General features: G+C 35.6%; 1 protein-coding gene across 3 annotated transcripts in view; it reads right to left on the reverse strand.

Moving 5' to 3' along the window:
• LOC113521120 (diacylglycerol kinase theta) overlaps positions 1 to 23,309 on the reverse strand; it is a 61,677-nt gene that overhangs the window by 15,912 nt on the left and 22,456 nt on the right. For 2 of the 3 annotated variants that reach the window (XM_052902215.1, XM_052902214.1), the window contains exons 2-5: positions 6,781 to 6,860; positions 5,323 to 5,425; positions 1,809 to 2,020; positions 725 to 893 (exon numbers count right to left, since the gene is read on the reverse strand). In XM_052902215.1, the coding sequence (XP_052758175.1) occupies positions 725 to 893; positions 1,809 to 2,020; positions 5,323 to 5,425; positions 6,781 to 6,860 (564 nt within the window). Of the gene's footprint in view, positions 1 to 8; positions 126 to 724; positions 894 to 1,808; positions 2,021 to 5,322; positions 5,426 to 6,780; positions 6,861 to 23,309 lie in introns of all 3 variants that reach the window. The other variant, XM_052902213.1, reaches the window with a different exon arrangement.

Here is a 23,309-nt window from a genome sequence, read left to right on the forward strand (position 1 = left end):
GCGAGTACCTCTGGAGTAGGGCGGCGAGGCGCCGCCGTGCGGGCTGCAGGCGGCCGGCAGCAGGCGCCGCGCCAGCGTCACCAGCCGCGCCGGAGCCCACCCGCCCGCCGCCCGCTGCTCCCGCGCTGCCCAAAGACACCGCTCACCGCTCACACTCCATACCCACACGCTTTTACCACGCTCATGTGCCGCGCGATTCACGCTCAGATACGTAGGTTCGTCAACGTTCGCACGAGAAGCGTCGCGCGTCGGTGCTACTCTTGAACTGCATCGATGCCCAGCAACGTACCCTGCGCGCCTCGCCGCAGTGTCGGTTTTGTGGCTAACGCTAACACGGTGGTCTATGTTCATAAAGGCTTTCGTATCGCCGTACCTAGTTCTACAGATGATGGGAATACAATTTCATGATGCGACTAAACGTGATCAATTTCTACGTAAGCTTCGAAATACGATGTAGAACTATAGATAAAGATTGTCACGCAGAAGTATTGAAAAAAAACGACGTTCGCGAGTCTTCATCGCAGAGTCCTACAAAACATTGGAGGATCGATGGTGAAGTGTGCATTTCGGGATGTCCATCGATTGTTCGAGAGTAGACCAGACCTAGAAAGTCCGGGGCTAAAATACAAGCGACTAACTAACGAAGCTCGCGAATTGCGAGGCACATGTAGGGCAAAAGCGATGCGGCGCGATGTTCGGCCAACGCTGTGGAGCAGACACTTACGGCAGCCGAAGTCCCGCTGCGAGGGCGGGGGCCGCACATGGACGCCGATGATGGCCTCCATGGGCACCTCCGTGCGCGGGATCGACACCGCCGACGGAGGTAGGAAGATCGGCTGTAGCATGCCGAAGTTGCATTCTTCCGGGATAAGTGCACGGCAGCCGGCGTGACACTGTAACAGATGGTTCTTATTTATGTTTGCACTGGAACTTGTGCCCTTCTAACATAAAAATTGCTGGGAAATTTTGAAAAAGTCCTTTATTAGAGCTAAAAAATAGGGTTTAAAACGCTTTATAGGAGCCGTACAATGTTTAACACAAGGGTCTGTTTTTAGAGTGAGAATGACGCCTGAATGGTACACAGTCTCGTGTGATGATTATAATGATTTTCATGCCAACCAACGAGGTCTTTTCCATTAGCTACGTGAGATTATTATTGTCTTTTCTAAATAGTATTCAATGAGTTCAATAATATAACATCAATGAAAGTATGTTATGACAGGATAGGAGCAAGGTAGTCTGTGTTATTTGCTTAACCATCGCCTATAGACTTGATTTGGATCATGGAGCGCGCGTTACAGTGACGTCTTTGATTATATGTTACGGACTGTTGTTCCGAGGAATAAGGCAATTCTGTCCTTCAAAAAGAAACGATTATGCAGCGTTAAAATTATAAGAAGTATAAATTATAGTCCTAAATATCGTCGTCTTCTAAAGGAGACTGTTAGTAATAGAAACTAGTACTTTTATAGCAACATGTTTTGTTAAGCGAAATGCGATTCCCTCAGGAAACCATTGTGCTTAATTACATTGTCAAAATTTGAAGGTGAATTCGTCACAATGGGCTAATTTGGCTTTATATGACATGTCAGGAAAACGTCTGGAAACCATCGTGTTGAATTCTAGGTGTATTCATCATGATGGTCTAACTGACCTGCCTTTTCATTCTCGCTTATCACCCTTCACTGCTGCTCCGTTAGCGTATACCGTTAGCGCAGGCGAGGCTACCATTCCATTATCATCTATTCAAAAAAAACAACCCGTAACGGTGTCCATATTTTCACAGTTGCGTGTGGCATATGACATACCGTGCTGCCGCACCACTCGCAGCGGTAGCCAGTGAGGCACTCGGTGGACCAGCAGGCGCGGCGGCACGCGGCACATTTGGAATTAGCCGGCAGGTTGCCCTCGCGCCAGTGGTGGACGTGCCGCGGCTCGCTGCCCGCGCAGTACGTCGCGTTCTCCTTGCAGTCCGCCGCGGCAAAGTCCACGCACTCGCCGTGCACATAGTACTCGCATACTGTAAACGTCACACAGGTTACACTCATTTAAACTTACCCTCAGATGTATTATTATTTTTTTATTCATTTATTTGGGTGTTCAAATAGTGATAAAAGAAAGAATATCAATCAAAGTAAACATCGAGTAAATTTGGGCGGGAATAACTTTAGTATTTTTGAAATAGCTGATTTCGCGTTTTTTATGCAACATATAAATAGAATGGCGAACATACCGTGCGGATTATTTTATGCAAAGTAGAAGCTATCGCCTATAAACCTGAACAGTACCGTGGATGTCACAGAATATATTATGATTCCCACGGTATCCCTCATCTGTTGCCATTCGTGAAAACTAAAGTGTTAAGGCTCCGTACTCTGTATTTTATATATTTATTATTATTGCGCGGTAAAATTAGTACAAATTTTGAGCGGCATTTTCTATTTTCACTGCCTTACCTTTAAACTGAAAAACAGCCCTGCTAACAAAGTTGCTTAGTGGTTGAAAAACATGTGTGGGATAGAAATACCAAACCCAAGTAGCCAATTTTTATAATTTTTACAAAAAGTTTTGTTATTTTTTTTTAAGGATATGAACAATTGTGGATAAATATTCTTATTAAATATATATTATTCAGAGAAATATAAATCTAGCTTCAAGTGAATTTAAAAATACACTGTTAAACGGTTGGAATACTAGCATATGTACTAATTAATCATACCTACAAAAATGGTATCAACTACACCATTATAACTTTGTCTAATATTTGTCAATCTTGACTACGGAATTAGCGCAAACTGTTACTACATAGTTACGCAGCGAAAACAAATCAAACTGTCTGGCATATAGATTTTTTTTTATACAACTTAGAATGGCAAACAAGCTGACGGCCCACCTGATGAAAAGCGGTAACCGTCGCCTATAAACATGAGCAGTACCATGGACATAACAGAGTATACTGTTTCGCCCATGATACCCCCCATGCGTTGCCATTCCTGAGGACTCAGGTGTTATTCTTCTGTACCCAGTAAATTCACGCCATATCCCATCCTTCAAACCGAAACACAGCCATGCAAACACAACTGCTTCACGGTTGAAACACGAATGGGACAGAGGTAGCCAAGCAATCGACTTTTATACAGTCTCCCTCTGGTTTGTTTGTAATAAAAAAAAAAGAGATTTAATCAAGGTGTTGAATAGTCTATGGTGATCTGTCGTTGACTTTCTCTTTTGTGTTATAAAACTTTCTAAAGACTGCTAATCATCTTATAAAGATGACTTTCAGATTCCATCAAGTGCCAACAATCTCCAACATAACAGAAGAATGATAATAATCTTCAGAATGGCAAGTTAGATGCTTTTTTTTTTATGAAGTATATCATGTAATGACGTTCAAACCATATAATATATGACTATACGAGTATAGTCAAAGCAAGAAAGAATGATAGAATTAAACCGGTTAGGTCCGAGTTAAGCTCACACGCTGACGGTTCTGTACATAAATATGTGATAAAAGGACATTTTTCTTGCATTTCTTTTACGAAAAAGATATATTAGGTATCTATTTCGTTATTATTATTGTATACAATATTTTTTTTTGTTTTGAGCCATTATTATGCTTAAACACTGGACCGCATAACAAAGTTCGACTTTGAAGATTTTTTAATAATTATTCAAAAACGGTACTAACTAGAAACATCATTTTATTTACCTGCAATATTCAGATATACCTTTATAAACTATAATTATTTTCTTCATAAGTTTTTGCTTCACAAATTTCAAAGTTAAAGGGTGGTAAAATTAAAACCTTTTTTTTCTAACATTTTCGATAATGAGCTTAAAAAAACTACGCAGCCTTTTTATTTACATACATATATTTTTATAATAGACATTTTTTTTTTAATCGAAGCATTTGGCGTTCCATTGTTTCTGCCCACCCTAATGGGAGACAGGCGTGTCAGATATGTATGTATGTACTTTTATAATGACAAAATAAAGGGACAATACTTGTAGTAGCGCAGTTGTTTACCAAATAGCATTCAATCACGACTCTATCTAGTGCTTACAGTTATATGAATGTAACCCCTTGAACATGTCTTGTTTTGATATCTATGAGTTTAATAATAAAACACGTATTAGTAACGTCTGTAGGTATTTTTTATGCAACTTAGAATGACAAACAAGCTGACGGCCCACCTGATAGAAAGTGGTAACCGTCGCCTATACACATGAGCAGTACCGTGGACATAACAGAGTATACTGTTTGGCCCAAGACACCCCCCATGCGTTGCCATTTCTGAGGACTAAGGTGTTATTCCTCTGTACACTGTAAATATATTATAAATAATCCTATTAACATTGTAAATATGAAAGTTTGTAACGACGGATTGATATTTGTTATTCTTGTAAAAATTACTCTGAATGGATTGTAACTAAATTTGGTATTCGGGTAGGTTAATCCTAACTTAGCATATAGGATATTTAATATATTTGTTGCCATATTAAAAAATGTGTGGGTTGCTTTCTCAACAGTGTCATATCCTTTAAAACGAGAAGCTACAACCCGAGTATAACTGCTTTTTTTTATACCACTGAGTTGGCAAACAAGCATACTGCCCACCTGATTGTAAGTGGTTACCGTAGCCTATGAACACCTGCAATACCAGAGGTATTACGCGTGCGTTGCCGACCCTGAAGAAACCTCTTTACCCCCCTTTTAAAGAATCCCATGCTGTAGTCTCTTGGGAAAACTTCGGCATGGAGTTCATTCCACAACCTGAGTGTTCGTGGGAGGAAACATCTCATCATCTGCTTCACAGCAGAAACATGAGTAGTATAGAGGTACAGATAATAAAAGACTGTTGTAGTAGTAGAACACATCGAAGCAAACAAATGTTTACAATATCATCTTTTGGTATATTTTCATGTAAACTTTCAATATTTTAGAGAAGAGTCATAAGAATAAGGAACTTTTTTTTTATACAACTTAGAATGGCAAACAAGCTGACGGCCCACCTGATGGAAAGTGGTAACCGTCGCCTATAGACATGAGCAGTACCATGGACATAACATACTATACTGTTTCGTCCATGATACCCCCCATGCGTTGCCATTCCTGAGGACTTAGGCGTTATTCCTCTGTATCTAGTAAATTCACGCCATATCCCACCCTTCAAACCGAAACACAACCATGCAAACACAACTGCTTCACGGTTGAAACACGAATGGGCCAGAAGTACCCAAGCAATCGACTTTTGTACAAAGTCTCCCTCTGGTAAAACGTAGCGAACGTAGCGGACTGGCAGTGTGCAATACTGTACTTACTCATGCAATGTAAGGCTGGTAGTTCATCGAGCCGCTTCCGGCACACCGTGCAGAACTTCCGTTTGTGGTGTGCCGGCTCTGACCAGCAGTGAGCCACTGGGTTCTGCGATAATAAACACAATTTATAATCTACGTTAAGTGTAATATTGAAAACGATAAAAAAATAAGGATAGGAAGAGAATTCGCTTTGAACAGTTGATAAACGTTTTTTTTAATTTGATATTAGTTGTAGTTGGATTGGATTGTAGACCAAGGGAGTGGACGTAGTCTTTATTAGTATCTTTAAATCAAAATTTAACAGCATCTAACTAAACTGTAGTTATAAATGAAATAGTAATATTATTTTACAGTTGTATAGTTAGCTACTGTAGGCCATCTGAGAACACTTACATGCCTAGGTCTGCAGTATCTAAATAACCACGTGAGCATTGTATACCCTAATATTCTCTTTTCTCGGGAAAGTAATGGTATACCATCTGATATAAAATAAACTAATTTTCTTTCACCATGCATTTTTCTCAAATCATTTTTTGTTATTATTATTATTTCAGCCGTTAACTGCCCACTGTTGGACATATGCCTTCCCTATAAGGAGAGATGTGCCAGTAATTGCTACTCTTAGCAGACGTGTTGGAAACCGCAGTTAGGGCTTTAAGGATGTTTTAAGAGACGCTGCTGCCTATCTCTAGCCCTCTCTTTGTTGGCTCTTACGACACCCACGGGAAAGGAAGGAGTGGCTTATTCTATATCGGGGCACACACGGCCTTTCCCATATCATAATTGTAATTAATTCCTTGATAATTTTCTAATTTTCCATGTTATGATGTATTTTTTTATAATATTTGGAATGGCAAATAAGCTGACGGTCCATTTGATAGAAAGTAATTGTTGTCTTAAGACATGATCAGCACCATTGACACTCCCCTCCCTCCCTATCAGGGGGAAGGCTATGTTCAGCAGTGATCAATTAATGCCTGGTATGATGACGAAAATCCGATAAAAAGGCATCTCTCTCCCTTTCTAAATTTATACACATTTTTTTTTTATATCACCAAGACAGCAAACAAACATACAGCCCGTCTGATGGTAAACAGTTACTGTAGCCTATGGATGTCTGCAAGACTAAAGAATGTCACATGCGCGTTGCCTACCCTGAAGAAACCCTAATTGTAAACACATATTTATTTCAGTAGTTCGTGTACTGAAAAGCTTTTGGGCTCGTGTCAATTTCGACCAAAAACATAACATGTTTTCTTTAATCATACACGTACATTGTACTATGAGTTAAACCGAGCTGACGATTTGCTTTCGCCGGTTATTCGTAAGCTTAGACATATTTCAATGTCGTGACTCGTGACCTAATACATTTTTCATAACTTCCGAGCCGTCGTTCACCAGTTGGCCGTGCACTGCCGTTGTAAATTCTACTTAATATGTTGACTTTACGGTGTATGTTACCTTGATAAGGCTCGGCGCCACCCCGCAGCACGGCGTCACCACTTGCCCCACGCATCGCTCGTGCACTATGAAGTTGCACACTGTAACAAATTGAATTTATTATTGGGGTGAACAATTTACAACTGTGACGGCTAATTGTTCTGTCATACATGAATAGAGTATTTCAGATACGGTCAGGTTTTTAGCGAGTGAGTATAGCGGTTTACTGTATTGTATTGTATTGTAAAAATCTTTATTGTACATAACTCAGATTAAATACTGGTAAATGATTTATTATACAATGGCGGACTTATCCCATAAAGGGATCTCTTTATGGGATAAGACTTTACTGTGTTGGCAATGATCCAGAATATTATACGTTAACCTTTACTATACTTTAACTATTTCTCTACTCTTATAGAAAATTGGCAAACGATTTCTAAAATGAAATAATTAAAGATGTATGCCACAAAAAAAAAAACATTTTATTTTTATTTAAATTAAACCATTGAACCGATTTTGATCAAATTTTTATGGGACCAATCTGTAAGTGTACCCTTTTAGTTAAAATAAATTCCAAATCGGTTTATAACTGACGGAGTTATGAGATAACAAACATAAAAAAAAAACAATCGAATCGAGAACCTCTTTTTTAAGTCGATTGAAAAGTAGAACGTCACTATCTCGATTCATCTTACATACTCGTATCTATTGACAGATTAGTTTGTCTCGGTGGACAGAGTACTTTATTTAGTAGTATCTGAAATGATAGCGTGGCAATTATTGACAAAACTCCTTTTATGGGTAAGGCTTATTTTTATCATCATCATCATCATTTCAGCCATTATCCGTCCACTGCTGGACATAGGGCTCCCCCATAGACTGTTATAAGGAACGGTCCTGAGCCACCTGCATCCACTGTCTCCTTACAATGCATTTGAGGTCGTCACTACATCGATTGGGGGGTTGTTCTACACTGCGTTTTCCTGTATGAGGTTGCTGAAGAACCTTTCTTCTTATATCCAACAGTGGACAACTAACGGCTGAAGTGGCAATCGTCATTTATAAATATGGTAGAATAAACCTAAAATCATGGTACTTCTTATGATTTGTAATCTTGAGAACTAAGTATTATGATTCTTGTATTTAGAAATTGCATTGGCTAGTTTCTCCCTCATACAGAAATGTGACAATGTAGGTGAGCCCTGCTGCTTTCCAGCAGAAATGGATAACGTGTTAATAATAACCCAATAGCGACTTAAAACTATATTTCATTTATTTAATTAACTCTATTGACCAAATGAAAGTATGGAACAAAAGTTGGACAAAATGGTAGTAGCTAGTAGTAAATATTGCATTAAACATCTTACTTTTTATATTTGAAACAATTCCTTGTATTGAAGAGATTACTAGAAGTTCTTGTTGGTGTTATATTGGGTTTCGAGTTTAGGACTAAACAAAATTAAAATAAATATTTGTAATAATTTAGTTTTAATAGAATATTTGCACAATTTGCACAAACAATAGCGCACAAATATATCTATCCTGACGCGACTCCGCATAAAAGATAGGCTCTCGACAGTCTGCTATCGGAGGATTCTTGGATACTTCGGTCGTATTGCTCGACGACAGTCCGACAATCTGGACAAACTAATGGTTGTAGGCAAGATAGAGGGAAAAAGACCACGCGGACGATCGCCTAATCGATGGTCGGACCAGGTAACCGCCGTTACGGGACTGTCGATTGCAGCTGCCCTGCGAGAAGCTGAAGACCGTGTAAAATGGAATAACATCATAAGAGAGGCAACAGACACCTTTCAAGGACACGACCTTCAGTAATGAAGAGGACGAAGAGAGAGAGAGAATATTTGTAATAAAATTACTACAATTAACTCGTTTAATATAATGTGCAACGCCCTGACAGGGCTCATGTCGAAAAACATAGACTTAGTATAACCTATTACGCACCCACTGACAGAATATGACATAAATTTTGTATAAAAACATTATGTTTAGAAGTACGGATATTTATTATTTAATCACTTTGAAATTTCACAACCTAATTAACACATAAGATTTTTTAAATAAAGTTTCTGTGAATAAATAGTACAGTAAACAATAAAAATTGTTCGCGTAAGACGTGAGAATGTCGAGTGCAAAGACACATCAGTTAATAAATGCTTTTGCCTGCCCCTTTTGGGAGTTCGGTCGTGACATTTATATATTTTAAAATGTTATTTAACAAAGCACCGTTGTTTATACCTGAATTTATATATTAGACTACCAGGAAAATGATGTGATGAAATTTACATTTATAAGGAAAATACATAATATTTATTTTGATGTTATTTGCAAAATATTTACGATATTCAAGATGCACTGCGGTTACACTCGTTCAATGTGGAAAGTATGTTGATCAATGATGACATCATCAGTACATTTAAATTATAATAATAATTATTGTTGTCCAGTAATACGTAAGTGTTATGAGATGAACGCATCTCTAATGTAAAATATTAGCGAACGCATTTGTAGTCTACGCTTTCCCGCTAAAACAGATGTCATGTTACGTACCTACCTATTTTTTTTTTATACAACTTAGAATGACAAACAAGCCGACGGCCCACCTGATGGAAAGTGGTAACCGTCGCCTATAGACATGAGCAGTACCATGGACATAACAGAGTATACTGTTTCGCCCATGATACCCCCCATGCGTTGCCATCCCTGAGGATTCAGGTGTTATTCCTCTGTACCCAGTAAATTCACGCTATATCCCACCATTCAAACCGAAACACAGCCATGCAAACACAACTGCTTCACGGTTGAAACACGAATGGGACAGAGGTACCCAAGCAATCGACTTTTATATTAAAATAAAATCTTAAATACTGATTAATAGTTTAATCTAGATATTTACCCTATACCCCACGTAACATTAAGTTGATAATAATTTCCGCAGAACGGCATCGCCTCGAACAAAAAAAATGTTTGAAACTCATGCAATCAGATCTTCGAAATTGAACATTTTTAACCGACTTCAAAAAGAAAGAGGTTGCAATGCCGTTGTGATATTTTTTTTGTTTGTTACTTTATATTTCGTCAATTGTAAACTGACGGAATATAAAAAAAATATCTGAAAGGATATACTTATAGATTAGTCCTATAGAAGTTTCATCAAAATCGGTTCAGTAATTTAATTTTTAGATCAAAATAACTGATTGACAAAAATCTGCTAAAATCAGTTTATTTGTGGAACATATATTTTACATTGTAAAGTAGCTAGGCAGTTACTGTCTTGAAATTAATATAAATAATTCTTAATTATTATATCATATATAGAAAAAAGGAATATTAACAAAAAAAAAAATTAACCGAAAAACTAAACGTCGTTCATTGTTATTATTACATCAGACACAACTTCGTTGATCATCAACAAAACAGCCTTTAACTGTCCGCTGCTAATTGTTGTCATACTTGGCAGGCGGATTGGCAACCGCAGTTAGGCTTTAAAGATATTTTTAGAGGGATGCTGCTGTCCATCCCTCGCCCTCCCTTAGTTGCCCCTTACGACATCTACGGGAAAGGAAGGAGTGGCTTATTCTATATCGGGGCACACACGGCGTTTCCCATATCATAATTGTAATTAATTCCTTGATAATTTTCTAATTTTCCGTGTTATGATGTATTTTTTTATAATACTTGAAATGGCAAATAAGATGACGGTCCACTTGATAGAAAGTAATTGTTGTCTTAAGACATGATCAGCACCATTGACGCTCCCCTCCCTCTCTATCAGGGGGAAGGCTATGTTCAGATGGCCTATTCTATGCCGGGACTACACGGCCAACTCGGTAACCCAGTCTGAAATAGCCTCTTCGTTAAGTATCACCACACAAGTAAGTTGGTACAATATTTATAGGAGTCGTTATTTGCTAAATTGAATGCAGTTTTTGATCAACTAGAGTGGTGTATAATAATTTTATATGGCATTTCATGTCGTAGTTTAAGGTAATCGTGCTTATGTCTCCCTATACCATTACAATATTAAGGTGGGTTGAACTTGGACATTGTTGGCTGACTAACTACTTCAGTTAGCACGCGATGCCCTGTGGTGGTACACGTTTTTATCTGTATTTGTTTATTTAAAGGGTTTTTTTTTCAAATGGATGATAATGGAATGGTAGCCCCACCCGCGCTATCGGTATACACCGGCGGGGCACCAGTGAAGGATGATAGGTGAGGATGATGGAAGTAGGTCAGTTAGCCCATCGTGATGAATTCAACAAGAATTGTTCACGATGGTTTCCAGGGGGAACCACGTGGAGGTCGATCTAATAAGGTATATTGCCAGCAATGGGGCTGTCAAATTCCATTGCTAACAATCCTTTCCCCCTATTTAAAGGGTTTATATATCTAAACTATAATCTGCCCTTTTTTATATAGAGCTTGTTTATTGTAAATTTATTTATTTATTGTAAAGTTAATAAGTGAAAAAAATATAAATATTCTCTGTCTATTTACTAAATGAGAACTTTGTATCACCTATTAAAATATATAACACTCGTTTATGCTAAAATTATAAATATACATATTCAATGACAGGATACCAGGAGAGGGCTATGTTTATTAATTAAATACATTCAAAAGTTTTATTTATGCAACTTAGAATAGCAAACAAGATGGTCCACCTGATGAAAAGTGGTAACCTTCGCCTCTAGACATAAGCAGTACCATGGATATAACAGGGTATACTGTTTCGCCCATGATACTGCTCATACGTTGCAATTCTTGAGGATTAAGGTGTTATACCTCTGTACCTTGTAAATTTACTGCCATATCCCACCCTTCAATCGAAACACAGCCATGCAAACAACTGCTTTACGGTAGAAACACGAATGGGACAGAGGTACTCAAGCAATCGACTTTTGTACAAAGTCTCTCTCTGGTGAGGTAATAAACAAAAAAAAATACAACCGAAAATAAAAATTTCTTTTGAAGTAGTTTGAAAATTAGGATAAAGATTATTGCAAGGTTTATTTACACGTAAAAGGTAATATCTACACTTAAAAGTAAGCGATCAGTTTTCGTGGATATGAGAAGAACTGCATCCGCAAGATACTTAAAGCCCACGAGCACTTGTTTTTTTTTTTATGAAGCTTAGAATAGCAAACAAGCTGACGGTCCACCTGGTGGTAACTGTCACCCATAGACACGAACAGAACGAACCCAAAGGCATAACAATAATTTAAGTTAAAGAAATTCGCGTATTTACAGTGATCGCAACGATAACATCACATTTTTTTTTTGTTTATTATGATTTTGACGATAATTATTATTATTTTGAACGAATCTCAATACGAGAATACCTAGTATTGTCAATCTTTAATCATCACCAATAGTGAAATGATTTTAAGATTTTTTTTTAATTCTGTATCTTTCATTTCTATAGAAAAAAATTTAAATATATAATAAATAGGACGATGGAAGGGCCATTTGACATAGCGGTGGCCAAAAATGTATTTCATGTAGAAATTATATAAAAAAAAATAATTTTAATTTAAAAATGGCCAGTAATGTCAATTGTACCAATTCAAGATAAAATAACAGATGAGATGTTAAATGACATTGACATTGACATTTTTGTTGTTTAAAACCTAAAACTAATTCAAGCTTCATAAAAAGAAAAATGTTTGCTTAATAGATCTTGCTATAAGCATAGGTGTAATCAGTTATATGCTTACAGCAAAGGGCATAGAGAACGTAATTATGTTCAGATTTTGAACTTGGAACGTAGTGAGGTGGCCACGGCTTCGCGGCAGTCAACTCGCGCAGTCCTCTCAGAGTCATCTCGGGCGGATCGATAGCGGCGCGCATGCCCCATCTCGGCACAATCTAGCCACCAGACACTCATGTAGCCAATGAATACGCATTATAATGATGTATTACGCTCATTTACTAACTGATCACGCGTATCACAACTTGCGTGTCGACAGAAAAAAAAACAATGCACTTCAGTAGCAGAAGGTCATTTGATTAGGAAGAGATTATCGAAGAGTTTTTTTTTTTTTTAATTAAAATCCAAGGATGGGCATTATATTAACATTCTTATTATTTAGTCTTTGAACGATCAAGCTTGCTCGCAAACTAAAAATTTAAAGCTAAGTAAAAATGTATATAATGCAATAAAATTATATAAATATTATTTAATAATAGTAAAAAGCTTTTCGTTTATTAATTACATTTAAAATGTAAGGACTTTTATTTGATACTACTGAAGTTTGGCAAAGCCAGAGGCTATATTCTATTGTGCCATTGGCCAAAATTCAACCTAGTTAAATAGTACTGCCACGTCACACGAATCTCACTTATTCTTAACAACATGAGTAACGCGCTACCAGCGTAATACGTAAGTTTCTAAGTTCAACTACGTATTATATCCGTGAAGTCACTTTTAATATATTTTGGAAGTTAGATGTTTTATATTTATGCAATTAAAATTATAATTTAAAATAGAATTTCAATATTACAATTGCGTTTTTATTTATTTACCTATTATTAATTGACCACATTACAAAAAATGTTTGGTACAAAAGGTGGACTTAATGCTTATATAGCACATTCTCTCCCAGTCAACTATTGGCAAAGGAGAAAAAAATGGAAAATTGTCATAGATAAAAAGTTACAGACGTATCTATATTGAATCACAAATTATATAATATAATGAATTATTGATTTATGGATTATTATATATACAATGGAGGAATACTGCACATTGTGATCATTCTTCTCAAACTAACACTTTTTATTTACATAAGATGTGCATGCATGACACGGTTGAGTGGTCAATATGACCTTTAACCGAACACCAGTTCGAATGTGTTCATTTACCAGTTTATGAGTGAAATACATCTCTTACTTGTATTTCCTCAGGAGGTTTTTGATTTCAATGGTTCTTTAGTCATCGATAGAGTTTATTTCCGTATTGGTCTCATAGATTTTTTTTGTTTAATTATCCACCCTACGAGTTGCGCCTAATATTGTTTATGTCAGAGAACAGGGGGTCTACCATGATATTAAATTCTGAATTTTCGGGCTCAATTTCGTGTTTTTGTTCGTACCGAAATCGATCCTGTAAATGGAACTTACCACAAAAGTCCAAAGTAACGAAACTTTAGCATTTTTAATATTTTTAAACGGTATGTATTATGTGATTTTAATATCAAATTTGTGTTTCGTTCGGATCCGAAATTTCGGAAAACATTTCATGGTAGGCCCTCTTATTCCTCGAACAGAAATATATTACTAACAAAAGTCATACAACAATGCCCTAACATGTAAATCGACAATATTAAATGTGTTTCAGGCAAACGGTGGATGCAGATGACCTAGAACTGTTCCATAACAGGAATGTTTATTCACGTTCAATAGTGTGTGAATATACGTTTGATGATATAATTATTGTCGTTATAATAATTAATTTCACAGTTTTTCTAATTGAGCAAAAATAGATTGAAAACACGTGGACGAAAACACAGGAAATAAAAGTACCTAATACATGCTCAGGTATAGATGCGTGCGAGTTTGCACGTATCAACGCTTGGTACTCATATGAATGTCTCCCAAAACAAAGTGGAGTTATATTTGCCGCGGCGTGTCAATACAGACGAGGCTTTTTTTATCGCGGAAGGGCACCGCCGGATGGGGATCAAGGAAACGTATTAGTGGTGTAGTGCTGACGCTAATACGTCACGGTATATTTAAATAACCTCGGGGCGGGGCCAGGAATAGACGCGGGATTCGGCAGCGGCACTAGCCCGCGCGGCACCATCAGCCTTTAAATGATTAAAAATAATTAATTTGTCTCTGGTCGGCGAACGCGCCATTTTTAATTATGGAATTCAACATCTATTCCGTTACTGTCCTTTATCTATGATCTATTCTTTATCTACGTGCCATTAAAATTCCACTCATCTATTTGTTTTCTTTACGACGGCGCGGTTTGATTTCAATAAATATTATAATTTTTTACAATAATATATAATTTATATGGATCAATAATGCCGACCATATTATGAAAAGCCAACACAAGAAGAACGGTTCTTAAAGCCAAAGTCAACAGTCAGTTAAGGGACCAAAATAGTAGAGGGCAATAACCTAATAGAAGAATTTTGATGATTATCAAAGTTCTATGTTTACGTTCCGTAATTAGAGGGTAAAGATTTTAATAAATCAGAAATTATATAATGTGTGTAATTTTATTTAAGCAACGATAATGATTGTTTATAAAAAAATACGTATAATTATTAATTTATATTTATTTACTTTTTATTGCACCTATTAAAGAATAATATTAATAATTAATATTAATAATGCTAATATATTACTTTTAAAGTACAAAAGGCGGTTTTATCGTATAGCAATCTCTTCCAGATAATCTTTGGGTAGAGGAGAAAAGAAGATAGCGGTACTATTTTGGCGCAAGGAGTATATGTAATAAAAATGTTCATGTTAGTAAAACATATACAAATAAAAATAAACTAATTTTAATTTAAAATTTAAATTAGATTATATAGATAGAGCATCAAAAACGGGTCAACTTTTTGTCAGCTAATTGACAAATTAATTGATTTGTTTTTTTTTTTAATTAGTATTCTATATACTTACGCACATAATGTATTTATATGTAATTATTTAATAAATTAAATTAATCTTTAAGCATTAAAAAAATTATAAAACAAAATAAATATAGAAGTTATAAAGGAAACACTCATGACTATTTATCACGCAAAATTGTATGAAAAAATGGATCCATTTTTTTTAAGCGTTTATATGGAGACTATCTATATAATCTAAGATAAATATATATTAATCATTTATACATTTTTATTTAAATTATCGATTCATTTATTTAAATCATTTAGTTCACTTTGTTATGTCATCATGAACACCAAAGGAATAAGTGTAATTACTCGAATTAATTCTGGAATAATACTAGTTTGTATCCCGTGACTTTGTCCGCTGAGTCGTTACAGAGCTATTGACCAACAAATATACAAATATCTCTATACATTGTCACATTTATAATATTAGACTGCTGTGTGGTCCCGGCATAGAATAGGCCACCCCTTTCTTTGCCGTTGGTGTATTATGAGTGATGTTTTAAAAAGGACGCTGCTGCCTATCCCTGGACCATTTAGTTTCCTTCGTCGCCTCTTAAGACACCCACGGGAAAGAAAGGATGGGGCGGGGGGAAGGGGGACCATTCTATTCCGGAACACACAGTAACGGTTACCACTTCTTACAGTGAGCCGTCAACTTGATTATTTGTGATGAATTTTTTTATTCATTCCGAATTGCATAAGTTTTTTTCAATTTAAATTTATTTATTGCATTCTACAATATTATTACGAAAGATGTTAACAATGGATAAAGTACATTGTAGACCGTGTCGGGCACAGCAATTAGAAGTGAGGAGGGCGTCGATTCTTAAATTTTCATAGAGATTTAAATAATTCAATTTAAATTGATTTCATTAATTTAATTTAATTCTAATTAAAATCCAAATTAATTTAATTATTCTAACGATTTTTTTTTTATTTACATATGTTTTATTTTATTTTAATGCAATTTAATGTAGTTGTTCATATTTTTATATAATTTTTGTGGAAAATTCGAAGATATTGATGGAATGTGATAGGACTCGAAGTGAAATTTACTGTTACTGCTGCCGAAGTTGTACCTTGTGTCTATGTGAATTAGTAGGTGGATTTGTTTAATTTTAGTTTAATAGATAACATGTTTAGATATAATAGGACTGATAGGACAAAGTACTAAAATCCTAAATTAAAAAGAAATAAAAAAAAATTGTATAATAACAAAATTCGTTCTAAGTAGAATAATTTAAGGCTTGCTACAAAAAAAAAAAACTGTCTTCAATTGAGAAAAACTAGTTATTTGATTACAAAACTAAACTACTAAACTAAAAAGTAATCTTTAATACCTTATATCTTATATAAATAAATACCTTTTCAGATAAAAAAAAATTCCAAATCAGTTTATAACTGACAGATTTATGAGGCAATAAACACAAAAAAAATTACGACCAAATTAAGATATATCTTTATTTATTTATTTTGAATATTATGCATTTTGTTTGGTTACTTTTTTGTATTTATTGTTTCACTTGCGCCATCTACCTTTCTCTCTGTACTTACGAGTATCTACTATTTATGCCGGGTTGTCTGTAAGAGATTGCTTTTATTTTTTTTTATACAACTTAGAATGGCAAACAAGCTGACGGCCCACCTTCGATCCTTCTTTTCCATCCTTTGATGGATGAGTGGTAACCGTCGCCTATAGACATAAGCAGTACCATGGACATAACAGAGTATACTGTTTCCCCCATGATACCCCCATACGTTGTCATTCCTGAGGACTCAGGTGTAATTCCTCTATACCCAGTAAATTCACGCCATATCCCACCCTTCAAACCGAAACACAGCCATGTAAACACAACTGCTTCACGGTTGAAACACGAATGGGACAGAGGTACCCAAGCAATCGACTTTTGTACAAAGTTTCCCTCTGGTAAGCGATAAGGCCGCCTTTTGTATTCTGTATAAATACTCCTTGTATACATTTCTATTGTGCGCAATAGTTTATTATTATTATTATCTTTTCGGAAGTCGGCTAAAAAGAGTTAATAACAGCATCTGTCCTTTTATTAGCTCTTCCCCTGACCGTAACCTCATCAGAGTCGGCTAATTACTACAATGAATCGTACTGGCTGTAAATAGATCACTATATTTATATCTCTCAACGACTGTACTTATGCGCGTACGCATAATTATGCGCGCGGTATCATTAGCATTGCACTTGTACGTTTGATATAGAAAGTGTTTGAGTCGCTATAAAAATTGTAATTTTAAATAAATAAATAATGCATTTATCGCTACAAAGATGACATAAATAAAGGAAACAAGAAAAGGATCTGACATATGAAATATTGAAGATTATGACTGAATAATTGAAGCGACATTAGAAAAATAAAATTCTAGACAAATTTTCATATTGAAGACTAGGCAGCATGGTCTCCGACCTTAGCCTGTTCCACAACAGAACAAACGTACTAAAAAAAAAAGGAAACAAGAAAATGTACAATTTATCACCAACAGACAGTGCAGCAAAAGAAATAATCTCGGATTTATGCTGTAAATTGATAGAGAAACATTCTCTTAAGATATAATTTATTAACAACTAGCTAATGCCGCAGGCTTTGTTCGTGTTGTATTTGTTATTCGTATTTAGAATGTATAGATGTGAGTACGTATTTATTATTATTATGTCTGGGAGTATTGAACCAAAATTAACAAATGACGTGTCGTTCTCACTGTTTGCCTTAGGTCAAATTAGGTGGACCGTCAGTTTGTTCCATCATCATCATTATATCGGCCGTTAACTGCCCACTGCTGGACATAGCACTTCCCGATAGACTGTCATTTGTTTATAATTAGTTGTCACGCTTGCCAGGCGGGTCGACAACCGCAGTTAAGCTTTAATGATGTTTTAATAGGGACGCTACTGTCCATCCCCCGGCCATTATGTTCTTTAGTCGACGTCGTGCATGTCGTCGTGCTTAACTTATTTATCATACATACATACATACATATCTGTCACGTCTGTCTCCCATTATGGTAGGCAGAAACAATGGAGGGCCAAATGCTTCGACTCAAACAAATCTCTTTCGCTTCTTCCATATTCATCAATCTTTTCATACACGATATCTCCATTCATTGTTGCTCGATAAATCTGTTTCGTAATTCTTCTTTCACCCATCCTCTCCAAATGGCCAAACCAACGCAACATTCCTTATTAGATTACTTATTTATCGTACTTAAAATATAAAGATGAAAGGAGAAGAGTGACTTTAAAAGGAGAATGTGCTCAAGTCGATTGTATTTTTTCTTATGTTACGCGTAATTTTTGTTAATTCTCAAAACAATCTTCGTTTTCGATTATTTTTTTCCCCTCAATCGATAGCGTTCTCTCTACTACGTCCACTAAGTCCACTTTCATAATTAATTTACAAAAATTCGTAATTGAGAGGCTAAAGTTAGACATTCTAGCAAGTTACCTCTATGTTCCATTTGTCTGCTAGATAAGCTGTCATATCTGTCTGTTTACTGTATATTTATCTATTTATTGTACGGATAATCTGGTAGTATTGTTTTATTGTTACCCTATTCCCTTTGGCCGCAACAGAATATCAGTGCTTCGCTCTTTTGAGGGCGAAGCAATAAACTGAGTTGTGGCCATTTTGTATTGCTATGGCACACTCACAAACGAAAATTGTATTTAGCTTTATGTATTTTTTTTATTATTTATGTTATCTCGCTTTTTTTTTTGTGTATGTATGTTGTAATTTGTGTGCTGTAAGTAAGTAATGCAAATAAATTATCTATCTATCTATCTATCTACTAATTTATAATGTGTATTTGTAAGTGTTACATTAATTTTAAGTTTGTGTGGGACGATAAAGAAATTTACTATTATTATTAGCTTTAATAGTTGTAAATTCCTGGAATTGTGTCCTAAATATAATAATTACATAAACAAGCTAAAATTACGTCAAAACTTTAAAAGTGATTTCAGGCTGTTACAATTTCCTGTGACCGAAATGGTCGTTACTGCATTATTTTCCACTGTGCGGCAGTTAAAATGTACAACCTGTTGAGGTCGCGTGCGCTTGCACCCTTCACTGCCGACGGATAATTGTATAGTAACTAACAATGGATATTCTTTACAAGTTTATTTAACAAACGTTGGAGGGTGTCTCCTACTATTATACCATAAAATCTAGAATGGCTTTATAATTTAATCAGCAGAGGGAGACTTCGTACAAAAGTTTGCTTGGGCACCTCTGTCCTATTCGTGTTTCTACCGCGAAACACTTGTGTTTGCATGGCTATGAAACAGCAATGGTTTGAAGGGTGGGATATGGCAGTGAATTTACAGGGTACAGAGGAATAACACCTGAGTCCTCAGGAATGGCAACACAGGGGAGGTATCATGGGCGAAACAGTATACTCTGTTATGTCTATGGTACTGCTCATGTCTATAGGCGATGGTTACCACTTTCCATCAGGTGGGCCGTCAGCTTGTTTGCCATTCTAAATTGTATAAAAAAAAGGTACAAACATACAGACAGACAGATAAAATTTATAAGAAAATTGTTTTAACTTTCATGGCTGTTGTTAAAGAATAAAATATTTTTCCTTAAATATAAGAAATCGCCTGAGAATGGGCCACCCTTTGCTTTACCGTGGATACCATAAGAGGCAACTAAGGGAACTAAATGGTCGAGGCATCGGCAGCAGTGTCCCTCTTAAAATATCACCAAAGCCTAATTGCGGTTGCCAATCCGCCTGTCAAGCATGGCGACTACTGGTGATCTCACCGCCCATTGATAGTCTATGGGAAAAGCCTATGTTCAGCAATGAACAAGTGACGGCTGGTATGATAATAATTAACAAATTATAAAAGAGATTTAGCCGAAAACGAAATACTTATTGAAAAGAGAAAACAAACTGAACTATATAGACAGAAGGTAACAATAGTTTATAGTGATTTTCTCTCAACAATATTTGATAACGAAGTCGACTGAACAAGTAAGCACCTACTAGGTACATATTCGGGCATGGAATTTAGGCACCAGGAAAAAAACTAGACTTTTGATGAACAGATGAAAGAACCAATTTTACGAGACAGACCCGGTTTTTTCGATTCTTCTTAAATTTATCTGATATTATATTATTGAACTAGGTGTTAATTTGTGGGCTAAAATTGTTTTAGTTAATTCCGCTATCAATTAATATGCCTGCGATTGCCAACATTCGAAAATTTACTACCACTATTTTTATCAGAAGGTGTTGTACACCTTCCATATTAGCCATCAATCTCTGACCGCCATTCCGTTCACGTCTCTTATATTATTATATTTTTATTACAATTGGATGGCATCTAATTATATGCATAATTCGATAGTTGCTTGGAACTTAAGCAATTGACGGAACTGAAGAACTGATTCTTGATAAAATAGTATGGTTCTGTACCCCTTACTACATTATATAGTTAAAATTATTTATTTAAAATATTAGCTCAAAAAAATTTAAAATGTAAATCTTATTATAAATTAATATTTATTAATGAAATTTTAACGTAGTGTTAACAGTCGCATTTATGTGCAAAACATCGATATCGATAAATATCATAACAGAGTTAGCTACTTTATGAAATGGTTGCATAGATTTCATACAAACTTTTATATACTTTTTTTGTTCGATAATACGAACACCGAAATAATATAATTTATTTATTACTTGCAACACTAAAAAATAGCGCACTAATTTTTTTTTAAATAAACGTGTCAGTCACAAATTAACTGATTGTTGTTGAGACTTTTTTTCACTTCATGCTTTATTTAGAAATATTATGGTTAAAAGGTTTTATTAGATGATTCATCGGAATATTTAAAACTGTTCACAAATGCACGTGCTTATCATAACAAACTTTTAGACGCACGTGCACGATTTTCTGATAGTTATACGATTTGTTGTCATTTGAAATCAGCAAAGTTTAGATTGAAACAATGTAATAAGCAATAATAACACTGAATAAAGAATTATATATTTAAAAAAGGTCAAACCAGCACGGTCACTTTTCTACCGACTGTTTTACAGATAAAAAAAAGTTTGCAAGTTTTTAACAATAGCGTATTCTATTTATTTTATGCAATCATGTCGAATAAAGTATTCTACTAAAGATAGATCATCTTTTTGGCACTTCATTTATAACAATCTGTACATAGGTACATAATTATATTAAAAAAAATTTAGCTTAATTAGATTTTAAAAAAGATTTCAATATCAGCTTTATTATATATTATACTTAAACTATGCTTTTTAAAAAGCATCATTAAAAGTGGCTCACGGCTGTCGAATACATCATGTAAAGCTGTCTACGAATGTCACAATCTATAGAGCTTCTCAGTAGAGTTTGAGAGTGCTTTCTCTCTTTACATGACCATAATTGCCCAACTAGCTTATTGACATGTTAATCACTAGATAGTTCTACCAACAGACTATTGAATTTGTTTAAAAATGGATCGTGATTGTACGAATAGATATTTATTTTGGATATCTGTATTGCATTCACGACAGCCCTTGTCGTGTACACTATCCACACCGCCAAAATGGGTCGTCAAACATAAAAATCATACCGTCCGAAAATGATTATTTTTCAGAAGCGAGTGGCGCGGCCTTCGGGGGGGCACGGGGTGCGGGCGGGCGCGGCGGGAGGTCGGCATTGACGTCACGAGCGCGGGCCAATCGCGGCCCACCTCCACATTCGAATTTGACTTAGCCACGGGTGGCTCTGCCTTATCCCCACTGAGAGCTTTGGCTGTATACATCGTTGCCTTTGCATCTTGTTTACTAGATTAGTTTGCGTTCAATAACCACCGATATTTTATTATGAACGTAATACCGTTTAGTTTAGTGGTGGTTTAAGTAACTTCGACTTGACGTATGTAATTCAACGTTTCAAATATCATGTTTTAAATTTTATTTGCTACGGAAAGAAGTTCAGTCCAATTATGTGATGTGTGTGTGGATCGTAATAGAGTAACTACTTGGCAAATTGGTTAAGATAATTCTAGACCTTTATATTTGTTGTATTTGAAGTAATTGGAGAATGCCTAGTGTAACCTATTACGATTAGCGGGTCTACCATGAAATGAAATTCCGAAATTTCGGACTCGATTTCGTGTTTTTGCTTATACCAAAATCGGACCAATAAATGGAGTTTAACATTTCGTTTGTCATAGATCCTATCACAAAAGTCATAAGGAACAATAGTTTAACATTTTTAATATTTCCAAACGACATGTATTATGTAATTTTAACATCAAATTTCTGTTTCATTTGGCTCCGAAATTTCGGAAAACGTTTCATGGTAAGCCCACAGAGGCTGCACTGCCAAAAGCGTCAAGTGTTTATAAGAAATCAGTGTCTCTTCGTAAGACGAGTGAAAAAAAATGGTTGATTTACAACATAAGGTTTAAATTTTTCCTATTACCCTCTAAAGAACTTTTTACTATGCAACTTAGAATAGCAAACAAGCTGACGGCCCACCTGATGGAAAATGGTAACCGTCGCCTATAGACATGAGCAGTACCATGGACATAATAGAGTTATTATATCGTGTATGACCCTTCATACATTAGCTGCCTGAGGTCTAAGGTATACCTCTGTACGCTGTTATTTCTTTGCCATCAAAAAAATGCGTTATGAAATGAAAAATGCATTAGTAGGTAGATAGAGACGGCGCATGTTAAAAAAAAAGTTCAGTCTTTACATATGATTTGGGCGACACCATATTTATGTTTAATTAAATAACAAAGATGATTTTGCAAGCGTTTACATAGACTTTAGTAACAATTCTTTTTTGTATCGAGATTGGCAATAAAGTAACTTATCCTAATGGAAAGT

This window comes from Galleria mellonella, unplaced genomic scaffold (assembly GCF_026898425.1).
Source record: "Galleria mellonella isolate WM207_F2 unplaced genomic scaffold, CSIRO_AGI_GalMel_v1 utg874, whole genome shotgun sequence".
Taxonomy (NCBI): domain Eukaryota; kingdom Metazoa; phylum Arthropoda; class Insecta; order Lepidoptera; family Pyralidae; genus Galleria; species Galleria mellonella.